General features: G+C 39.6%; 1 protein-coding gene, 1 long non-coding RNA gene and 1 other non-coding gene across 13 annotated transcripts in view; 2 read left to right on the forward strand and 1 right to left on the reverse strand.

Moving 5' to 3' along the window:
• Window positions 1-364: 364 nt before the first annotated feature.
• On the forward strand, window positions 365-8,171 carry LOC124157278. The gene is made up of 3 exons (XR_006864562.1): window positions 365-468; window positions 2,102-2,429; window positions 7,668-8,171. It is a non-coding gene; the product is annotated as an uncharacterized LOC124157278 (long non-coding RNA).
• Window positions 8,172-14,507: 6,336 nt separating this feature from the next.
• Window positions 14,508-14,579, reverse strand: Trnah-gug. Its single transcript has one exon. It is a non-coding gene; the product is annotated as a tRNA-His (tRNA).
• A 6,022-nt stretch (window positions 14,580-20,601) lies between these two features.
• The window catches only part of LOC124157279 (protein borderless), a 93,767-nt gene continuing 89,714 nt past the window's right edge, over window positions 20,602-24,654 (forward strand). For 10 of the 11 annotated variants that reach the window (XR_006864564.1, XR_006864563.1, XM_046531873.1 and 7 more), the window contains exon 1: window positions 20,602-21,219. Coding sequence is in view for 9 of the 11 variants with exons in the window: in XM_046531873.1 (XP_046387829.1) it covers window positions 21,126-21,219 (94 nt within the window). In the remaining 2 variants the exon portion in view is untranslated. The remainder of the gene's footprint in view (window positions 21,220-24,654) is intronic. The other variant, XM_046531876.1, reaches the window with a different exon arrangement.

The raw sequence follows: 24,654 nt of genomic DNA on the forward strand, positions 1-24,654 counted from the left end.
TCTTGGCGTATTTTTTAGCTTATTGGTTAGGTCGTGACTGTATCAATACTGTGTGCAATATAGGACTTCAACCCATTTCAGTTTTTGAAGATACTCTTTTCGCCAATATAAGTGTGCGATGTTAAAAAAAATGAGTTGTTATTACTGATGACCTGATTTACGCCGTTCCCATCTTCGTGGTGGAAAATTTTCGTAAATTTTGTGGTTTTTCAAGGCTCTGTATTCGAGGAAAACCGCGAAGGTCATCATGTTTCTGATGCTCATTCCCCCCCCGAAACCATTTTGTTTGCACAATGAGAGTGAGATCATTGGGTAGAAGCCTTCGGTGCTCGAAAACCTGTTCTCTCGGATGCTGCAGAAAAAATTTCACCGCCGTCGAGGATTCCCCGACGCGGCGGGAACATACTCATTCCAGAGAAGCCGACGAACATAAGCGCTTGCCTCTGTACCGAAGCGGAAGTCCCACGCGTAAGTCACTTGTACATACTCCCCCATCACTAACCCTTACCGGAATAGGTTTACGCAGCGTTGGGTGTTTCAAATGGTAGATTTCCAAAGCTCTTGAACACGCTAGTTTGACGTCTTTGCTTGGGAAAAGTTCCCTTGCCAAACGCCATAGAGTTCGCTCACGGTGTATTATGCTGATGCATGTAGATGTCTTTTAGAAGCATTAGTGACTAATCACATGATCCGTATACATCGCCTTCATAAGTCAACTAAATTAAATACCGTTATATTTTTATGCAGTTATCTAAACTATCATTATATTCTAATTAGTAGGTTTCCGAAACTATTGAACATTCAGGTTTCACTTTTTTGCTTGTGGAAAGTTACCCTGCCAAAAATCATAGCGTTGGCTTGCATTTTTACATGTTTATGCATGTAGATGTCTTGGAAGCATGGGGGACTAATTGAAAGACCTGCTTACAACGCCTCCCTATGCCTGCAAAATGAATTACCATTTGATAAGTTTTTATTGTGTCCAAACATTTTTTAATTGGCGACTCGCATATTTATTTCTATGCAATTATCTAAACTATCAAATTATGAAGATAATCGTGACGTAAAGACTTCAATTTAGGTACTTAAGTAGCATTTTTTATTTCATTCTGCTTGTTACCCGTGAAGAATAGCATGCTTTTCCCGGTAACTTTAATGAACCGTTTGGTGAATTATATTCCGTTGTTTTCGTTTTTCTTCGTTTGCTTGTATAGTGGTGCAGGTATTTTTATGGCGTCGTATAGAATGGAAGTTAAAAATTCGTGGAACATTTTCAGATGTCATATGTGAGCGTAGGAAGAGTCTATTTCTACTATTTTACTTGTTTTGCTGGTCGGGACCTCAAAAATGTGGAACTTGCAATGTTAGTAATGGATAAAATATGAAATTTCAAATCCCAGTTTAAGTATTTTTGCACTTAATCGTGTATTATGTCCTTAATTTTCCGTGTAATCCATTTGAAAATCATTGCTTCCCTTCCTTCCTTCAACTGGGAGCGAACTGGCGGCAATCAGAGTTCATACGTTAAAAGTCATTTCTGTACGTTTATGGTACAATTAAGTGGTTAATAATCTCTTGATACTGGTTAACGGTCAAATCAAAAACTGGACCTGTGCCGGAAATCTTCTCAGTCTTTTTGGCTCCACACTTGGTTGATATCGCAATCCTCCATGCCACACTATAATGTATATCTACATCTACATAATACCCTGCGAGCCACCTCTAGGGTGTTTGGCAGGGGGTGATCAATCACCAGCATGCAGCATGTATTTGGACTCCCACATGCACACCACACCGTCCAAAAAACGTCCCGTATAATAACAAACTATACTACTATATGCTGTTAGAAATAGAATATAGAATAGAAATTCAGAAACATGCATTAAGTTTTACATAGGTTAGTAGGCTACTCTACAAGTCATGCAATCTATTTACGAGTTCTATTGCTGCCGTTATAATCTCTTATTGATCGTGGAAAAAAATGTAGTGGATCCGTGAGTAATATTTTGTGTTAGATTGAAATTTTCATCCGTTTAAATTGTGGTACGACAATTTTTTCATTCTTTTGTTAATGTGAGGTTATTTCCTTTTATGTATTCAGCATGAAGAAGGCCCCATTCCTCGCCGACCTATTTGCGGCCTCGCTGGTGGTCGTCCTGGTCACCCTTGTGTCCGCTGAAGCAGCCGCAGATCCCTGGGTTCTAAGGCTACTGGATCGTGGTCCCCCGGCCGCCTACGACTTCAACCCGAACAGCAATTTGGACAGAAGCGCAATCGAGAATTCCTATTATGCGTATTTTCGCAGCGGTGGAGGCTCAGTTCCATCTGGCATTAGAACAACGGTGCCACCTCCCCCTAGAACAACAGAGCCCCCTGTGCAGTTTGCTTTCATCCGAGGACGAGGCAAATAGCCATTGCGGAATAGCCGGGTGATTTTTTAAATTTTATTTTGTCTTCGTTTTGCATGTGCAGCTATTTGTATAGGGATTTTCGGTGAAAAGGATTTCTTGATGGCTTTAGGTATTTATGATGTGATAAAAAATGATTTTTCTTAAATTTTCCTGAATTTCCGCATGTTTATTTTCTCCATTTCCCGTATTTTTGAAAGAATAATCAAGGAACTGAATGATTCCAATTTTCATTAAGTTTTATTCTCGCAACAAGTGTAATGTTAATAAATAATTTCTGTACTAGTGGCATTTTTGCTAGTTCCTATGAAATATCTATTAGAGCGAGTGTCTTTCATTGAATTTTTTTAAATACCATTAGTTATTTTTATGTTTGGAAAGGTTCAGCGAAAATTCGGGTCGGCCATCTTATAACCTACAAGAATTTATCATTTTTTTTAAAGTTCCATCGTGGTTTAGCATTGCTCCTTTTGTGTAACTGCATTATGTGTTTCCTCATAAATTGGGCAAAATTTATTGTTTTTCCTAATGAATTCCTTGTGAAGAATTAATCTTATGTTCATCAGAAATGCCTAGCACTTGATATGTTGTCTTTGGTAAAACATCTTATCCAGCTTGGAACCCGAGATAAAACTTTGTAATATCTCCTGTTTTCATGTTTCAACCAATACTTGGCGTGATTCGAAATAAAAGATCTTAAATTTTTTTATCTCTTAATCTTTTTATAGAATATTGTTTTTTTTGTGTGCTTCGGTGTGGATCATACGAAGTAAAATTAGTTTTATTCTTCATCTTACGGTGGAAATTCCTCATAAAATTCCGAATGTTTGATTTTATACATTCTTTCGATTTTTAGCTTTTACTACCTTATATTATGCTCTAATGCGATTTGTTATTGCGGGTTTACAATGCTTCTATTAATTATCTGTTGTATATACTTTGGATATTTTCATGTAAGTTTTATTTAGAAATAGATTTAACGAATTGTATAGTGATGACTGCTAATTTTCGGGTTCTGCAGCCGCGTCGGTCGTTTATGGTTGACAACAGTTTCAAAAGCCATCCTCGAGAACCCAAAAATCAGCAGTCATCCTCAACAACGCCGCGGAAACCTAATTTTCCGGCGAATGGTGGCAATAAATTGTTTTCGTGATATCACCCGGGTAAGCTCCTCGATCTCCATCGCTGCCGACGCTTTGATGGAATTCTTTTCCACCGAAACGTCGGCAGCGATGGAGATCGTGGAGCTAACCTGCGTGATATTCCTAGAAGAATTTACTGCCACATTGTATAGTGTTTTAAAAAGTATTAAGGGCATTCGATGTATCAATTTGTACCCATGCTTTAAGGTAACAATTACCTTCTAATTTAACTAGTTAATAGTTTTCTTCTTCTTATTACTACTAACATATTCGCGTAATTTTGCTTTATGGTGGTTGGTTAGAAAAGATCTGCATGAAATAAGTGACTGTGTACGCTGTCACGCGCATTGGTGCAAAATATACGCCGTGCAGGGGACTGCATGGAGGAAGCCCAATTCCATCCCATAGAAGACTGATCTCTGTTGCCACTTCAGTCGCATTTTAATCGGATTTCAAAAATGTCCGCGGCGCGTTGGTGTGTGTAACACGATCCACTTTTATCCAACAATTTGCGGTATGATCTTTGCAGTTGTGAGGGATAGTATTTAAGAGTTATGAATTTGATAAAATAATAATGTATATAATTCGGTTGACCTTATACAATATACCTTATTTCCCCGTGAAACTTGGATCAGTTTGTCCGCCAGCGATGCGAGTGGCGACTTTAAATGCACGGTACTTGACAACATATTAAAAGGCCGACTTGAGAATCCTTTTTTTGTAATATTTGTGACGCCGAGGACGAAGTTCACCACGAAAGCATATTTGGCTTAACCGTGATTGACACCTTTTTCGGTAAAACCCATCCCGAAGTTCGCTCTGAGGAGATGGCTTGGTGGTGTGGCTTAACACGCCTGACCGGCGACCGGGAGAACTCGGCTTAGGCAAATATTTTTTCACGGCGAAATTCATCGTTGGTGTATATATTGTAAGAACAATTTTCTACCTAGCTCCCATGGATCACTATTTCCGCCACATCGTCTCTGTAACTCTATGTGATGTATAGCTATACGATATCTCCAGTGCACAAGCACTCAACAATCGCCCACCAAATCAAATCCGCTCATCTAGGTAGTAGCCCAAGAATACGAATGGCAATGGCTCAGCTGGCAATAGCCGGAGCATAAACGCTCACCTCCAATTCTCCAAGCTTCGGAGGTGAGTGTTTATGCTCTGGCTACTGCTAGCTGAGCTGATTCGTATTGTTGGGCTACTAGATGAGCGCATTTGATTTGGTGGGCGATTGTTAAGCGTTTTTGCATTGGAGGTATTGCGTTTATTGGCTATTCGATATAAGGGGTGAGCATAAAGTCTCGCCGCAATTAGAAAAATTTGTTACAGATTAACCGTTTGACATAATAATTTCAATTTTATGCCGTTACATAGGTCAGTTGTACTAGTTTTTTGCGACCACTCACGTTAGTAAACTTCAACGTGTGCCCCCTTGGTAGCTCGGAGAATGTCGAAGCGGTATTCCAGTTCCCGCCAGGTGTTTTGTGATACATGTTCTGTCACAGTAACCACAGTAGCGTGTATCTTAGCCTTCAGTTCGTCGACGCCAGCAACTGGTATGGCGAAGACACTGTGTCTTTGATATAGCCCTAGAAAAAAATTCAAGGGGAGTAATATCTATTCTGTAATAAATATTATTAATCGGGGCAAGACTTAATTCTCACCCTATACTTCATAGTTATTAACTCGTTATACGTTGATTTTTTTTTTATTATTCATTTACATAAAAGGGAATGGGCTACATCACGAGACATGGTGGTGTGTTAAATATGGTCATATTGACGGAGAGACCAGATGAGAGAGGCATTAGATGAGATATATAGAGCAACTGGTTGACGATGTAAATAAATAAAAATACATTTACAAAAACTTAGCTGAGGGGAGAAGTGAAGAACAACCTAAATCAAAACAGTACTGGAGTTGCTGACCAATAAGGTATATGCAAATGGTGCATGTATTATTTTCTATATTTCTGCCGAAATTTCAAGAATTTATAGTTTGTTATCATTTTTATGGAATACAGATGACACATCTCTGGGATGATTCAAAAAGCCAAGCTCGTGAGGTAAAAATACAAGTTTGTGTACCCTCTAATGCGTCGGCCTTAACGTGACAGCTCTTCAGCCAATTGTGATCAAAAATATTTTTTGTCTTTATTATGTATATTCTTGTTTTTAGTTATTTAAAGACGTTGCTGTTTTGACCTTTTGAATATTTTCCTACTTTTGAAGATCCGGCTTACAAAGCCGGTGGTTGTCGTTGGAAACGTGAAAAATATTATTCCAATATCTCGTGCGCGGTTCGAGTTGCAGTCGTGCGTGCGGTTAAAGACGGGTTTATTGGATTCAAATTGCGTCAGAAAATGATACGGCTTTGGAAATTGAAGGAGCTCATCACCAACGTTTTTTTTTCTTTCGCACCATACGAGGAAAATGGATAGCGAGACGAATATCGAGGAAGGGATTTCATGATTACACCTTAAAAGCAAGTTGGTTCAATTTGAAAAGTTATTCTGCAGCTATAAGAAGGTCTGTTTCGCTCTGATATTTTTCATCTTGGTTTTCCCTTACTGAGTTTGCTCGTGCAATATGTAGCTTCGGGTGCGTGGCGTATAATCTGTAATTGGTATCCTTCACAGTTCCTCTGCAAGCCGAGGTTTTGGCAGCTTCTTTCTTGCGTTCGTGATGTGTACTTGTTAGCCATCCAGTTTCGTAATCCGCCTTTTGTGTGGATGCGAGATTACTTCAAAATTGAAAATGAATAAACTTTAGGTAAGTACTATTTTTGGAACAATGATCTGTACTTTAGTTGTTGTTTCAGTTAGATATAGTCATGATATTCGAACGACAGAAATACTTCTAATTGGAACGTACAATGCGATGCGATTCAGAATTTGAGGGGTTAAAGTCAGCTGCGTTGCTAAATTGGTATTGAGTTAGGTACCCTTTGCAGTAACTTATGGTATGAATGACTGGTGTCACTCTTGTCTGGGAGCTATACCTCATGAAAAATTATTTCTCGAGTGAAACAATGCTGATGACAATCGAAACGGGACTCGGTTAATTAACTCTTAAGGTTGATTTGGATAATTGAGGGTAGAGTTCAACTCATATTAATTGAATTTTCGTGCATTCAGAATAAAGAGGAAGATTCGCAGGTGCGAGTTTGCCTGGTAATTTTCACCATTGACCCGTGTGAATTTATTTTCATTCGATTAGTTTCACATTTGTCCTTATAATGCTGAAAAATACATTTAATCCAATTAGCAAACTACCAATGACTAAAAAACTTGTGCATTAGTTCAAACGTAAATGATAAAACAATGCATAGTTTTAAAAATATGTAAACAAGACTTTTAATAGACTTTACAAGATCATTTCTCGACTCCATATTCCTGCCTTATAGCTACAATTTTGAGCATGGCAGTTAACTTGGAACTCTTCTTTTTCTCGAAATTCATATTTCGTACATATATCCAGCTTACCGCTATTCCATTGGGTGTGTTTTTTATCTTGGGAATTTTCGGGATATTGTTATCAAACAGCTGTCTTGTCGTTATGAGGAAAGTGAATGTCTTTTTCTTACAGCCGCATGAGATTGTACAGCCTAAGATCTATCTAAGGTCTATTGTAGAAGGGCAGGTGGAAGGAAACAAGGGTAAGGGACGTCCCCGAATGGATTACATAGGACAGGTAATGAAGGATGTTAAAGTGGGTCGCTTACGTCGCTTTGAAAAGGCTTGCGGATAACAGAGAGGAATGGAGAGCTGCGTCAAACCAATCTTAGGATGGTTGACTAATGATGATGATGTCGATGATGTCTTTACATTTTCCAAAGGATCTATCTTCTAATGAATTCTAAAGTTTTAATGTTTCACCTCAGATGAGCTTGTTCTTCTGCGGGAATTTCATTAATGGGTGTCTCAGTTTCAGCTTCTCGCATGTGATGGTGGATCTTTTACTTTTCCGTTATTAATGCTTGCATTACTAATGGTCTCGGGTATCAAGTTTTTTTCTCCTTGGAATTGGTACGAGCTGTAAACTTTCTCTTTTAATTCCTTAAATATTGAAGGTCGTAACTAATTGTCGGCGATTTTTGTTCGCAGGTTCAAGACGGTATAACTGAGCTGCAATATCACACCTTGTTCCTGTTTAATTTTAAAATAATTATGAACATGAATAATGTAAAATTTCATGACTTCAAACGATTATTAAAAGGCCGTGATCCAGGTTTAATATATTTTACTTAATTTAAGGAAGCTATCGTGTAAGGGCATGTTTAATTTTGACGCATTTAAGGCAAATATTAATATGACATCGTCGATACTGAGATAGTAATTATATTCGTATTATCTGATACACTTACAGGCTGTTTTTGTTTACTTTAATGCTTTACTTCTTGGAGTTATTTTTAACGGGTTTTCTCATTATCTGTTCACCCTTTACATTTTCACTACCTAATCATTTTATGTGTCACTTTGCTCAATTTTAAAATCTTTTCTTTCAATGATATGAAGTGGAAATGTTGTCATCAAACTGTAATTTAAGGTATATATTTTTGGTGATTTCATAATTTAATTAGCTGATGTAATAAATGGTACTCTCTTTCAGGATTGTGTTGTGATTTGAAATGATTTATTGCATAACCCTATCCTTGCAACGAATTTAGTGTTTGTGTTTCAAGTGGGGTTCCTCAAAAAATGTCCTTCATGAGCATTTTCACTTTTTCTACATTCATTTCACTCAATTAGGCGGGATCACATTTGAAAGGTCGTGTGACAGTTACATCTACATAATACCCTGCGAGCCACCTCTAGGGTGTTTGGCAGGGGGTGATCATCACCAGCACGCAGCATGCAATTGGACTCCCACATGCACACCACATAGTACCAAAAACGTCACGCACACTAACAAATTATTCTGCCATATACTGTTAGAAATAATAAAAAAATTCAGAAACATGCAGTAAGTTTTACATAGGTTAGTAGGCTACACTACAAGTCATCTAATCTATTTGTGAGTTCTAACGCTGCCGTTATAATCTCTTATTGATCGTGGAAAAAATGACATCCTGAATCTATCTGTTCTACAGTATATCTCTCTTATTTTATTTATATGATCTGATCTTCCGTAGTATGTTGGCGTCCGCAATATATGGTTAACTTCGTAAGAAAATACACCGCTCTTGAATTTATCTAAAAGGTTTAGTCTATCTTTCAGTCTACGGTCTGACAGGGATTCCCAGCCGAGTTTATCTAACAGGTCAGTTACAGTAACAACACTATCGTAACGACCTTTCGCGTACCTGGCAGCTCTTCTTTGCACGCGTTCTAACTCTGTTATTATAATCAGTGTGATGTATTTCTGTACCCAAGAATTAATATCTTATTTACTCGAACACCAGAGTCATTGTATCGGGTGTGCATTCATCCCTTGTGTCCATTACTTCCGCTATGGAGATCGAAAATGTTGAAAGATGTGAACAACGCATTCTGGCCATCCTATCCTGTTGAAAAATGTCCCTTTATTTGATTTGATTCTTAAACCACCGGATACAGCTCGTATTGGCCATTTTACACCGGGGTGTTCAACAAATGTAACAATTAAACGTACACAAACGACTATGCCCTGGATCGGGGAAATCTACCCAGGCGGGACTCGAACCCGCGACCTCTTGCTTGGCAGGCGAGAACGTTACCCCGCCGCCACTTTCACTAGAACATGTGACCGAAAGCACTATTTAACTGATTACCGTACTTTTCCAAGTGCAAACCGCACCTACTTTTCCGTTTTATCATCATAATTAGTCAACAATCCTAGGATTGGTTTGACCAGCTCTCCATTTCTCTCTCTTATCCGGTAACCTTTTCATAGCTACATATTTCTTCTCTTTTACATCCTTTTTAACCTGTCCTATATAACTCATTTGGGTCCGTCCCTTGCCCTTCTTCCCTTCCACTTGTCCTTCAACGATCGTCTTCATCAGGCCATCGTGCCTCAAAATGTGGCCAGCTAAGTTGCCTCATCTTCTGCAGGTTTGTAGAAGGCTTCTCTTTTTAGCTCTTTCTCGTTACTTACATGGTCAATCCATTTTATCTTCATCATTCTTCGGTAGCACCACATTTCGAATGCTTTCACTCTTGACTTATAAGCTGCTGTCAACGTCCAAGCCTCGCTTCCTTAGAGAAACATACTTCATATTGTGACCGTACGGGTCGTCACATACGTGATTTGGGGGGAGATAATCACGATCGTCTCGAGCAAAGGAATACCGGAGTCAAACAAATCATCACTCACTCTTAAACATACAAGATATATTTTATCCTTCATGAATTATTACATTTTTCACACAACAAAACAGTAAGAATAATACCCTGATGAGGATGATATGATTGAAATGATTCCACTTCGGAACAAAATAATGACTATGATGATATCGTGATGCTTCCCACCCTCCAAAATAGTACAAGTTACAGTACAACAACAAAAATCTAATGTGAATTATTTGGGCCACCATCAACTTGTATCCTTGGATAAAGTTCTTTTTGTTCTCTTTGAACGTGGCTTTTCTGAGCACTTCTTAAAGTTATTTGAAAGGACGCGATGCACTATGATCTTGGAGAAAACAATTTCTCTCTTCTGATTAGGGGAAATTAACGGTCGTCTGACCATAAACAGATGATATAAGAACTTTCTTACAGTTTTCTGTTGAGGCTGGAACGGAGAAATGGTTTGTAGCACAAGAAGGTGGATCACCTGATCCACGGCACCGAGGTAACTCCTCTCGCACCGGGCGTGGGACACTGCCGTAACTCGTCCGGGCTGATGCCAGCGTTGGCCACCAAAAATACTCCGCTCGTTATGACGGCGATCACGCACATCAAAAACCTTCCCCTAATTCGTCCAGTCAATTATGCTCGCGACGCCTTCCCTTCACGGGCATTTATACTCCTCGGGAGGGGAAAAATCACAGGTGGAAATGGTTGTGAGGAGGGAGGGTGATTTCACTGGGGCCGGAAATAAATGGGTCACTAGCTGGTCCTAGATAACTGGGCCCAACACACCGGCCACCATACACATGACTCATTCACTCTCTCACACACACTACACCGGACGCTATGTCCGACCCCAAGACTAACCCCTGCTCGAGTCGTCACGGTAGCGTGAGCAAAAACAAAAAATGCCCAATCGGCAATTATAATTAGAAAAAAAAAATACTTTCTGTACGGTTCGCTACAATATGTAGCATTGGATGAACATGTTCGTCAAAAAACGTGTTGCGCATCTTAAACGAGGTTGCGTAAACCTCTCGACATGGTCCTGATGCCTGAAGAAATTTTCCCAGGTAAACTTGTCATTTTGGTTATGCTCTGGTGTACAGAAAATTGCACTGGGGGATCACGGGTGCGTAAACTGCAAATGCGTTGGGGCCCTAGATCTTTATTCTCTAATCAATGTATTCTTTTAGACTATTTCACCTCTTGAGTTAAATATATGATACGACTAAAGTTTTTTGGGGATGGAATTGGTGTGATCGGTGGTGTTGGTTTCCCACCTTGAGGGTCCAGCTTCAAGTCCTAGGTGAGGGGGAGATTTTTCACGGAATTCCCAATCCCTTCTAGGCTTTGTGGTGGGCACGTTAGAGATGGCAAGTGAAATACAGTAGAACCTCGGATAACGACCACAATCCGTTCCATAAAGCAGGTCGTTATCCGAAATGTTCGCTATCCGAAACAATTTTCCCTATAAGAAATAAAGGTAATAGGAATAATGGGTTCCTAGCTCCTATTGACTTGCTATTATATATAAGTTACTGGGTATAGGCATTGTATTACATTGTGTTACTTGTAAACTTACTATTGTAGACATTTTATTACTTTGTATCCATTTGGGATCGCACTGCACCGAACACAAACGTGGCCACTACACATCTATTCGCGAACCGAAATTTTGTTCGCAATTCGAAGCAAATTTTTAGCAAAATTTTTGGTCGTTATCCGAATTGTTCGTTATCAGAGGCGTTCGCTAACCGAGGTTTCACTGTAAAACGAAAGTCAATGCCAGTAAAATTTCAATAGTTTCGTTCACGGGAGCGAAATGTAGAAACGAAACGAAATGGATTCAAACTTGAAGGAGCTAAACTCGGGGTCGAAACGAAATCGGAGTGAAAACTACTTGGTGTAGAAATTAAGCTAAACTCTGGAACGAAACGAAACGCTGATAATGTTTCGCACCGGAGGGACCACGTGCTTCACCTTCGGAAAGTTAAGTTTCGACCCACACACCGAGTACGAAGTATGGTAGAATGAAGTAGAGAATCGGCCTACCGTCATTAGATGCATGGGACACTCATATTTTGACCACTAACAGGAGAACGGTGAATGCAAACTAGGATTCAATTTTTAAGCTCAATGTTTTAACCTCTATGCACGTATGTCAAACGTAATGGGTCGAAACTATTCCCTATTTCCCCCCTCTCCTCGACTTCTGGGATCGAAACTTAACCATGATCAACGGAGTTTCGATTAATTTAGTTTCGTTCCCGGGAGTAAAGTTTCGTGACGGGTCGAAACTAAACTTCTTGGTGATTTTAATTTCTTGCGGGAACGAAACTAAACCCAGGCCTCGTATTGTTGTTTCCCTCCTGGACGAAACGAAACATTTTCGTTTCGTTACACTTGCCATCCTTGGGGCACGTAAAGCACTACAACCAGTCTGTCCCGGCGGCGGAAAATTTTCAAAGGCTGTGCGATCCCTGCTTGAGTGCCTTGCGGAGAGCACTTCGTCCGTCAGATGAGCCATTAAGCCATGATCCCCGTGGCACCTTTCGTTTAGAGCAGGCTAATGTGCCGACGCCGGGTTTCTACTATACCATACTTGAAGTTTTCATGTTACTGGTTAAGATCAGTATCTACAGGAGGAAAGGTCAGTGTTGAACGCTCTTCCGACAGATTAATGAAGTAAAATCTTTTCGAAAAGTTTTTGTCGATGAATTGTAAACGGATTTTCTATCGGTTCAATTGCTGCTAACATTTCCGTGGACTAGTCCTCCATCCTGTTCCGCTTCTATCATTTCTCTTGGATTTCTCGTAGCCCAGGTTTCCAGGTATTATGGCGAAACAAAAACCAAGTACTGTTCCTCAAACTTATTTTTATTTGCTGTCAACTAGTTTCAACGTCATACTTATTTATATAAACAAAAAAACGTATAGACGTTGAAACTATTTGACAGCAAATAAAAATAAGTTTGTGGAACAGTACTTGGTTTTTGTTTCACCATGAACATTTCATCGTTCCACCCAACGACCAAATCAGTTGATTTTTTTCCAGGTATTATTTTGGAAGTAACCCGAGTTGGAGTTAATCTTGTTTTCCTAGGGGCCTATCTCACTAAATTCCTTCGATTACAAAGAATAGATCCAGCCCAGTTTCAAATCCCGGCAGTGGTGGAGATTTTTCATAGGTTGGCTGATTATTTCTTTGGTGCAGTGTGGAAGGCAATTAAATTGCAATTATCTGTCCGTCGAATAGGACGTTAAGCCTTGGTGTTTTTGGCGCCTTACGAGAAGAGTAAGCTAATGTCGATCCCGGATTCTCTCCACTCTTCTCTACTTAGCTTTTCTTCATGGCGAAAATGACCATAACTGTCGGTCGCCTCTTCCAAGCAACTAACTACCCCTCGAAGACGTTGCGCGATCAAGGGCATACCCAGGATCAAAACTAGGGGGGGCAAGCCATGGTTGTTCAAGTTGTAGGTAAGATTTAAGAATGGAAAAGGTGAATGAAATGAACATTTTAAGGAAGCTGTAACAGCTCTTTATTAGTTTTTAAAATTATTTGATTTAAAAAATATTATTATCATTTAAGACATTTGTGATTTTTGCTTCTAGGGGGGTGCAGCTGCCCCCTCCTGCCCCTCGCTGGGTACGCCCATGTGTACGATACTAAGTATTAATATCACTCTGATTTTTTGGGAATAATTTGATCTATAGTATTTAGTCGCTTTATGGTTTAATGAAACCACTTTATAATAATCCTTCATTATCTTTTGAGGAAAAATTATAAAAATAACAAGGATATCAATGCTGTAATCATCTGCAACTCTGAGAGATAATACAAATTTAGGCTATTTTTAACGAATGTATCACGCATCGAATCGTTTCTTTTTCAGATAAATTTGTTCGACTCTCCTTATTGAATGTATTATCTCGTTTAAGTTGCCACATCTCCATAACAACTTGCAAGTCACAAAGAAAAGTGTGGGTGGCAGGAAGGGTTCCATAAAGGCCGTCTCCACAAAGGTCATTGTCCCTTCCTCATTACTCTAGAACTGTCTGGCCGTCTCAGAATTGCATATCACTACTTTTCTCCCTCTGGAAAAGATGTTTCTACTAATCACGGACCCTTTTTTCTCTACGAAATTTCGTTTGTATTTTTGGGTAACAGCAGTGTCTCAGGTTTGCATATCAAAATTCCTTAAAAAAAGGAAATTTTAAATTTTTGTCGAGAGGAGTTTAGTTTGCCATTTTACCAATGGTATGTATTTACGTCATCATTTTTATCGTCTGCAGAATTGAAATAATTGAATTTATATGTAAAACAACAATGGTAAGTGAATAAAATATCTGATCATTAGATCTGCGTGTAATATCCATAAGTCTTCAAATCATTAAAGGCGTGGAGTTAAAAGAGACTACTTCTGATAAAAATATGATTCTCAGTATTAAAAAGAATGAAAAATATTAAGGGCAGGAGCCTTAATTTTGTCCATTTTTGGTACTTTTAGTCACTCCCTAGACTAACTTCTTCACTTATTTATCATATTGGCCCTCATATTGGTTAAGCTATGCGTAAAAAAATTGGAAGTTAAGAGAGACCATTAATATTCTCTAGCCACAAGGTTAGTGTTTACATGATCGAAGGGAGGTGAAAAAAAATCCTCATTTTGCCGTGACCAGGATTCGAACCTGGGATGTTGCGGCCACAACGCAAAGTACTAACCACTATACTACCACGGCTTCTCAAGGCTTGTGATGGAGTGCTATTGGAACGAATTATATCACTCGTAAGAATCAATAAAAATCGCTGAAGCGAAGAGTCGGTGAGAAAAAGGTGTTTTGCTTCCTCTCCTTTTTGTTTCCTGCCAACCTTGAAGAGGATGAAACTGCTCCTCAACCGAGCCTCTACTAGACTAGTAGTGTCTGTCACAGAGCGTTTAACAAGAAATCTTAACTTTTTCATTTAAAAAACATGAAAATACTTGGTAAATTAGGAGGAAACCAGCCGGTTTACCCATGATTGGGTGAGGGTAAAGCCATAGAGTAAGTATATACTCACTCTATGGTAAAGCTCACCCCAGATCAAGCCACAGTTGTGTGGATTTCACGCATTTAGAGGAGGGGTCAAGTGCCTTTCTCCGGGACACCTCTGCGCTGGAAATGTTTGTGCGTGGGTGCTCAAAGCCCCAGATATTCACTTGCAAAACTCGGGACCCTTCTAGCCAGTAGTCCAATGTTCCACCCATCACCCTTGTTGGTCTGAAAGAGTAGGCCGGTGTGTGTGGCTTAATCCTGACCGAATATCTCTTCTATCCCGTGTGATGGGTCGATTTACCCGGAGCTGACTTCGAAAAGAATATAATTTCAAATATCAACTGTAGTTCACAAAAAAATGGTTCAGAAGAAAATAGCGTGAGGAGTCCTTTGGTTAGAGGTGTCCCGATCTTTTTCCTTATTGATTCCAAGGTAATTTCACTGAAATGAGTGTACGAAACGTATGGTTTCAGACATTATTTGGTGTTAGTTATGTATGATTATGACCATCAACAAAGCTAAGTGTTTTCTACAAATCTTATAGCATTGAGCGTACAATTGTTTATGCCTAATGTTCCACGAATAATCTCGTCAATGTCTCTCTCGTTGTATTCGTTCTGACGGAAGGTTTTCCTGAGGTGTTTTAGCTCCATTGGCAAGTTTTCTTTGTCCGCTATCATTCGTGCAGGGTGAACAAGGTCATTAAGACTGCCCTCTGCTGAGATGGGTGGTGGTGGCAGATAATTATTTCCTCCCATCAATTTCATGATTTAAAATTGTACATGATACATATTTAACAAATATTTTTTTATACTTGCAGCACAAACTGCTGGGAGAGTTATCTGCCTTCAGAATTTTAATCCTTTTTAATGCAATCGACGGTTTAGCTAATTTATACATTTGTAGAAATTTTTTCTTGGGTTTCGCACCGTGTTAGGTCCTCCATATCTCCCTCCAACGTTTCGATGAACAACTCGCTGGGTTCCTGAACCCCTGATGACGATGGGTGAGTTGTTCATCGAAACGTTGGAAGGAGAAATGGAGGACCTGACCCGGTGTGAAACCTGAGAAAACTATACTGCAATTGTTCGCTGAGGAAAAATGTATAATATATACAAATTCACTACTATTGGCACAACTTTCGAATTTTTCGCAAGAAACTGTACAAAATCATCTCTTAATATTCCAAACGAGGTAAATAATATCGTTAAAAAATATAATTGAAGTTCATCTCTTTAGGCTGCACATTACCGGAAAACAAACACAGCAGTAAAAAGATCAGGAAGACAATTGCGCTAGCAAAAGAGGCGTTCATGAGGAAGGAGGAGCAGATGGGAGGAGATGTAAAGTACGGCTAGCCAGGATGAACCAATATTTTTTCCTTAAATTAGTTTTAACCAACTTACAGAGGTGATATTGTTTATATCGGCTTAAACCTAGTGAATTCAGGCACTGATTTTTGCTCTTTTTGGTAAGGGTTTTCCTACGAAACCTGCTGACGAAATATTTTTAAGACGAATGCGTCGTCTTTTTCTTTGAACTCCTCCGAAACCAGTTGAATTTGGATTATTCGTCGGCCACATGAAAGGGATGTGGGTGAGTTGGCGTCTTACCAGCACTTAGCACTACCGCCTTCCTCTCCGCTGAAATTTTTATTGACTACACTCTCAAGTCTCATCCCAGCGTGCCCCACGCCAATGATGTTTCGTCTCGGATTAATGGACTAATGTAAAAATTACCATTTCCTTAATGCGTGTTATAGAATGAGCCATGAATTTAAACTTGCTGAAACGGATATTCCAAAATTAGCTAAGGTCATCATTCATTTTTCATAATTTTTAGCCCATTTGAATGTTTAATGGTATAGAAATATGGTAATAACTTTGAAATCGTCGTTGTTTTTATGGACTTAGGTTTCATTGTGGCTTAATTTCGACTTCAAAGCTCTGCATGGAACAAGTAACTTATTACATTGCCAAGCGTTCGGGTGCAAAGTAAAATGTACCAAGGATGACATCCACAATGAAAAAATATTCTATTTTATTCTTTCTTGTTTCAATCCGGATATACATTTCTTTTCCAGAGATTTATTTACAAGAGGCTCTGGTGAAGTTTATGCAACCTAGCCATGTTATCTGTTGAGCCATTGACTTTATGATGCTTATGCGTGAGATGATATGATTTTCGTACACCTGGAACTTATTCCGTGGTGAGCTCTACCCTCAGCTATTAATTCAGCCTTTGACGTAGTGAGTGGGCGATGGTTGAGGACAAAACGTAGTGACTTATTGAAAATATATGTGAGGGGGCAGGACGAGCCGTGTGGATGGGATTCGGGAATAGCAAGAATGAATGTTCTTTGGAATGTTAGGTCCTATTAAACGAAAACATTGTGAGTTACTCAGAGGTACGCTTAAATGTATGTTGTCATTCATCCCATTCTCGCGAAATTTTCCTCAATTCAGGTATTATAAGAATATCATCCAATCAGACTAAACTCAGGCCCGAATTGCCCGAATCCCGGCAGTGGCAGAGAATTTTCAGACTGTCCAATCTCAGCTTGAATGTTCTGTGGAGGACATTTCAAGCGCAACACTCCGTCCGTCGGATGGGACGTTAAGCCATGGTCACCTGGCGTGGCGCCTTTCGCTAAGTGCAGGCTAATGAAGACGCCGCGTTTCTCTCCACCCATCCCTCCTTATCCATCCCTCATGGCGCAAATTACCTCAGCCTTCGGTCGCATCCTCCAAATACCGTATCTACCCCGCATTGCGTCGGCGAACGCTGTGCTAAAAGAAAAAAAATAACAAAGCACTTCTTTTCCAAAAACAACATAAAAATGCACCAAAAAGTAAAAAAAAAAATATTAGATTTTCATCAATCGGAGAATGTAACGTGGGTGCTGACTACGTTTATTAGAAATGACTGTAGAAAAGCCTGATAGGCGAATATGGATTGACACGCAAAATTAATACCTAAACCGAATCAGCACAAGGTGAATCATGCAATCAATTGAACCAGAGTCAGTGGTGCAGCCAGGGGGGGGGCGTTCGGGGGGTCCGAAGCCCCCTGAAATATAAAAACACAATCATTTTCCTTCATAAAAGAAAACCAAATATTGAAACATCATGAATTTACAAAATACTTCTTTAACAAATGAAGTTTTTTCTATAGTAAAAGTGTTAAAATTAGTTCAAAACCCATTACTTCGTACCTACAAAAATGTCCCCCCTGGTTTGGACCCCCCCCAACGAAATTCCTGGCTACGCCACGGACCGGAGCTGTTAAAGAAATTTCTGCCAAAAAATTGTTACTAACTCCATCAATTGAGAAAATTTAAAAGTATTTTTCCATGGGAGAAATTATTAATTAATTAGAGCAGAATGAAACAAAATATCAAATGAATAATGCAATGTTATAAGAAGCAAGCAAGTGAACAAAGTAACATTTAGTCCTTTCCCGGCGAATAGACTTCGTAAAATGTTCTCGGGATCGCCACCGGGTCAGGAACTGCATAACTGCCGACGTTTCGATGTCCGACTCGGCCATCGTCCTCAAGGCTATGAGTCTCATCCTTAAGCATCGAAACGTTGGCAGTTATGCAGTTCCTGTTCCGGTGGTGATCCCGAGAACATTTTACAAAGTGAGCAAATTTTTTAATCGATCCGACAATAGGAAAGTGATTAGAAATCAATTATAATATTCCGTTTATGGAACATACAAGCAGACGAAGCAAGTTAAGAAAAATAGTGAGAGCGTGTAATATGAAGCTTCTGGGAGGCAGGTTATCAAGGAGGGGCTGGCCACATTATTGTATAGCTTGGGTGGTAGACTTTATGATCACGCAAGTAAACTCCGGCGCCGCTTGATCTTCCTCTCCTAGAGTAATGCATAGAGTCCTGAGATAGACAGACAGAATATACCCTCACACATCAGGTTATTATCTTGAGCAGGGAAACATCCTTAAAGCTCCTTTCCACCTTAAATGAGTATCAGGTCTTGATCAATGGTTACCGTACTCAAGCATGGATGAATTTTATTGCGGTATCCTTAAACATGACTTTTTCCGTCATAACTGAAATGTCGTCACGAATCTAGGACCGTTGGGTGTGTGGAGCCAAAATTATGTCATGTACGAGCTACTTACTAGCCTGTAAGCTTCCACTATACGCGTATGGCGGTTGTGTTAGGACACCAGCCGTTAGCCGGTGTGCCTGGAATTTGCTATTATGGAGCGGGTAGATCTTTATTGTGAAGCAATCTTTCTATAATTCTAAAAAAAATGCATGGAGCGCGCCGGTGCATGGAAGAGGAAGTTGGACCAAAGGCAAATTAGAAAGGAGCAGGGGCTGGTGAAATCTGGATAAGGTGGATGATGACGAGAACAAACTGGACGGAAATAATATCAAATATGAAAGCGCGAAAATTTCAAAAAGAGAGAAGTCAAAGAGAAAAATAACATTCAACATGGAGAAGGGAAAAAAATAATTAAGTAAACGATAAATGACAGAGATTAATGGTTTCATTGGCAAGGCAAGAGCCTATAGGAAATATAGATCCGCATCAGACCTATTAATTGCGCGAGTGAGGGAAAGAAGAAAAAAGTGAAGTGTGAAAATGATATCACGACGAAAGATCTCCTTCCTGTCCACGAATATTGCAAGAGAGGATTTTACAGTCTGCCACTGGATGTGCCATCACCCACGGCGCATGTAAATGGATTTACCTAAGTTGCCACTGGTATCGCTGACATCTGGTTGATCCTTATGTCATGAATTTCGAAACATTAAAATGCGCATTGCGTGGGAACACAAATCAAGCTTTTACTGGCTGGTCTGGGACCTCTCGACTATGTGGTCCCCATGTTTTTTTTAATTGGTGTAGCTCTCTACCGTGCGGAAACGTGGACTCTGAGGAAAGAAGACGAGAGAAGATTGGAGGCATTCGAGATGTGGGTAAGGAGAAGAATGGAGGGGGTGAAATGGACGGAGAGGAAAAGGAACGACGAAGTGCTGGACATGGTGGGTGAGGAGAGGCAGCTGCTAGATGAGATATGAAGGAGACAGAAGGTATGGATGGAGTTAGCACTTAGCGGGGAGGGGATGTTGAAAATGGTGTTAGAGGGTAGAATGTTAGGAAAACGAGGGAGGGGAAGGAAAAGAATAGGATTTTTAGACAGATTGAAAGGGAGTAGGCCTTGCAGTGAATTGAAGAAGGAAGTGCTGGAAGGAAGGGAGGCTCCCAGATTACTTCTTGAATACTCGATGGAAACCTACCTTAATCGGTAAAATACTATAATAATAATCTGCCGTTCACAGTTAGTCACCAGAACGTGCTTGGCTTCGCGTCTCCCGTCCACCTGCCGATCTAGACATCTCTTTCGGGGGAACTTCAGATGTGTTGTCGCCCGGATGCCGAATTCGACTCAATAAGCGGCTTAGGGATTTCTCTCTCCCTCGCCACCAGCCTCTCCACTTTTCCCTCTCTCCTTAACCAACCCCTCGCGGTTTCTTAACAATCCAAATTATCCCCTCCCAAGCTATCCGGCAGGACTTGGCGTTATACCACTGTCCCCTACTACCATCACCCATCGCAGTTCTTTCATCCAACCGCTGCCTCCTCCCCTCCTCCCACCCACCCATGCGTTTCACATCCTGAAGAGGAGGGGTGTGGGGGGACAGAAAGAACGCCAGAGCCGTGCTGCGGCCATCTGACAACCTCCGGGTGGACCCCATTCACTCAGTTGCGCATCGCGATTCTGGCACAACCCGCGGCGTCACCCAGCGAAACGGACGCACCATTATTGTTACGCGGCTCGACCTCTCTGACCCTAAAACGTTTTATTTATTTCCCGCGCGTATGTTTTTGTTGTCTCCCCGAATTTCGGAAATTTCCTCTCCTAAAAGTTTTTGGTGTTCCCGGAACTTTTCGAAGAAACATTGAATTAGTGTGATAGTCGAAGAAAGGAGAAAAATATATGTAGATCATCCCTGTTATATCTCACTGCTGACTGTGCTGAAAATATTGAAGAGGAGAATACGTGTCGCGCTCACGAGGACAACTCCGTAGTATTTTCTCCAGGTTTTCTTCCTTGTCCCATTTTGAGTGACACTTGGAGTGAATCAGACGGTGACCACTCAGCTTTGGGGGAGTAACCTGTGGTGCGTCGGGGACGGACCAGTTCAAGCTTTCAACTGCCTATCCATACGACCTCAGCACAATACCGTCCAGGTTTTGTTTTCGTTCGAAGCTATGGAGATGTCGCCCAACAATTCATCCACGAGACGCCGTTACAGGGTCAAGGACGCCGCGTGTGTGTTCCTGATTGTCGTTGCCTGTTCCTCAGGTTTGTAGAATCCGTGTTTACAACGGTAGCATTCGTTTCTTCCTCAAGATAATACAGCCCCTGTCTGGGCTCTTGAGAGTTTACCGAATGCTCTGTTGTATTTGAAGTTTTCGTGGCGTGTGCGGGAAAATTTTTATTCGCGTTTGGCGCCGAATCGCACATTGCAACGCCGAAACGCTGGCGGAAATTCAGAGTTAGACCCAGTGGAAAACATTTGGAATAATCTTTTAAAAATTTAGCTGCTCTTCAGCCATCATAATGTAACCCCATGCTATTTCTAGCAGACACGGCAGTAGATCTATACCTTCCACTATCTGCATACAATTACGTATTTAATCAAAATTTACCGTCTTCGCACTATGCGGAGCTAATTTTGGTAACTAGTACAACCACATTATGTTACAAATAAATTACTCACATCAATGTGTAATGCCTATTTAGCATATGGGATTATGCTTAAGAGGACGCAGCGCTTACTCTCCACCGGTCGTATTTTGTAACTTTTCTTGGCGTATGACTCGCTTAAAACTTTTTATTGTTATTTTTTAACTTAACTTGTTACTTAATTTCACTTTCATTTAATTTTTTAAACTTTTTATTGTTATTTTGAAGTATGGAAAAATATTGAGTGAGCCCTTGCGTTAACCTCAAGTATTAAAATTAAAATTTGAAAAAATACTGTCGTAATTTTTAATTATAGCCTTGTGAAATGTTGAAAAGGGTCTACTCATGCTTATTTCAAGATGCTAGTTCAAGTTAAAAACAAGTAGCAAGCCATGAAAAATAGAATTGTTCGATCCTACCTGTTGCAAGAAGTGTGATGGGACCCAAAACCGGACGAATACGTGCACTTCATTGGTAAGGGGCGTGTATGGGGCTTGATAAACATTAGGCTATGGCACTGAACGCGGACTTGTGTTTTTTTTACAGACTGATTAACTGTTTTTCCCGTAGCATTTCCAATAACATTATATCAAGTTGGATTATCACCGCCTGTCGTTCTCATTGTTGCAGCAAAACAAGAGTTTTCTCCTCTGAAATCGCATGATTCCCTTACAGCTGTTAGTTAAGTTTTTTTCTGGTAGAAACACCGCCCCTGTTGGTCTTAAGAATTGATTTCATATGAGATAATCCATTATATCTTTGTTTTTTGCTTTGATTGTTGCTTCTAAGCAACATAATACATTTTCAGTTCTATTCAGGAGATAATTATACTATGTGTTCTTTTGTGCTGTAAATTTTGCTGTGCTGCCACAATAATTATAATAGAGTAGAAAATTATCACATTTTTCAAACAAAAAGTCTTGAAATTTAATTTATCCCAGAGGCAGCTCTGGGTTAGGAAGGGTTAACCTACTGAAATTCTCCAACTGGCCTGGGTTGGAACGTATCCTTTTTTGCTCGAATTATTCATTCAATTCTGCGATATCCCCATGGTGCTGTATTGGATACAGTTGGAAAATGTTTTAATTGCTGTAAATATAACCAAAAAATGCATATCGTTCGGGTAGGTACTTATCACCCATACTTTTCCTTTGGTTTTTAAGCAGTTGTAGCGCAGAAGGAGGAACAGGCATTTCATTGAACTTCAGTCATTATCAAATTATCAGATGAATTAATCAGGAAAATATAAAGTATTGTTCGCAATTCTATGTATTTTTGTTGGCATCTTTGATTAAAATATTTTCTCTATTATGCCGGATAATAAAACCGAAAATAACGGTATAGATTAACAGATCTATTGTGTTGGCCATAATATGTGAAAACTATATGGAACAATGGGTCGCATACACATTTGCTAATTTTTCATCGTGAATATTAGAAAGCATGGCTATTTCAACCATGAACATTATTATTATAGAATTTGAATACGTTCCGCAGAAAAAAATTTCGCACTTACCATTTAATGAGACTTATGTTAGTGTAATGAAAATGTGTCTGTGCTCTTTTATTTTCTCTAAACTGGCATGCGTTCGTTTTTATTTTTCTGTAGAGGTTATGCATACTTGGTAGCTGGTACCTCAAAGGATATCTATCCATTGCCATCATTCATTCATTCATTATTAATATGGAGCCCTTCCACCACGTAAAATCTTCAAGTTTCGATTTTGTTATGAACTGTGTTGACGCTCTTACTGGAAATCACAAGTTGGTAATGTTTTTTTCGTGTGATTACTTTTAACATATGAATAAAAAGCTTTCCTTCGATCAGTTTCGTGGTATGAGAAGAATAAAGAAACTCGGAGAATATTATGAGAAGGTTTAAAAAGCTTTATTTATCCCGTATCACCATGGATTAAAGAGGCAAATGATAAGATCATCAATTCGAAGTAAATTCGAAAATTTTCAACGTAAGGACTTCAAACCCATTAACATGGTTTTACCGGATTAAATATTTCATTCGAATGGAAATCTATATTGCTTTATTCTCGATTGTTTTTAAAACGGTGCCAGTCTCAGTTGCGAGAAACGGGCTAAGCTACTTGTATTTGTCAAAAAATGGGTGTAAAATAAATAATGTTTTTAAGAAATAACGAAAAGAATGTTTTTACGTGATCAGGATGTTTTGATGCTCAAATTAATTGGGCATAAAATATTTCATGTAATATGTGGAGCGATAATTGTGCCGCGCTTGCCAGTTATAGAATTGAGGGCGCTCACTCTGGGGTTTCAAAAAAATCACCGCTAAAACAAAACTTAAACGCTTCCATTCTAGGTGTCATTATATTATATAACTATGTTAATAATGTCTCTTGAAGTGGAAGCCTCAAAATTACCGTCATTGATAGAAATTTGAGCGTTTTTAACTTTTAAAAATACTTAATGTTTTGTGAATACAATCCGAATTAAGTGTAGGCCATATTTAAAATTATATGCGACCCGCATATGCCGATGCTCTTCATGTTTTTACGCAAGCTCGAATATTTGCATTTCTTTGCAAGAAAAAGGACTTAATTTACAAACCTTCGGTGAAACAACCTTTTTTCGGTGAAACAACCCCAACATCTGTTGATGCTAATTTATTTTAGGTTCATGTAGTTCTTTCATCTCGAGATGAAATCAATGTTCACGAGGGGAGGAATTTGAATGGAATTGTTTCGCCCATCTGCAATTGTTGGGAGGAGCAATTTCGTTTTTCCGCGTTTCCTTGACATCAACTTGAATTTCACCGCTTAGCCGACATTCTTTAATGTTTTTGTAAAAAATTTGAGGATGTGTTAAAACGGCATAGATTTTGATTTTGCGTTAAATTTTGTTTCGTCCCATTTATCTTTATCAATCCGACCAAATATTAGAAGGCAGAAGTTTGCCAAGCTCACTTAATCGTTCGTGAAGCCCGCAGTGTTATTATCCTCTTTGCTTAAGATTTCGACGAGACAATAGCACTTCCATCACTTCCGCTTAAAATTTGAACCCTGGCTTCGTTTTTTTTTG

The sequence above is a fragment of the Ischnura elegans genome, chromosome 4 (genome assembly GCF_921293095.1).
Source record: "Ischnura elegans chromosome 4, ioIscEleg1.1, whole genome shotgun sequence".
In the NCBI taxonomy this organism is placed as follows: Eukaryota; Metazoa; Arthropoda; class Insecta; order Odonata; family Coenagrionidae; genus Ischnura; species Ischnura elegans.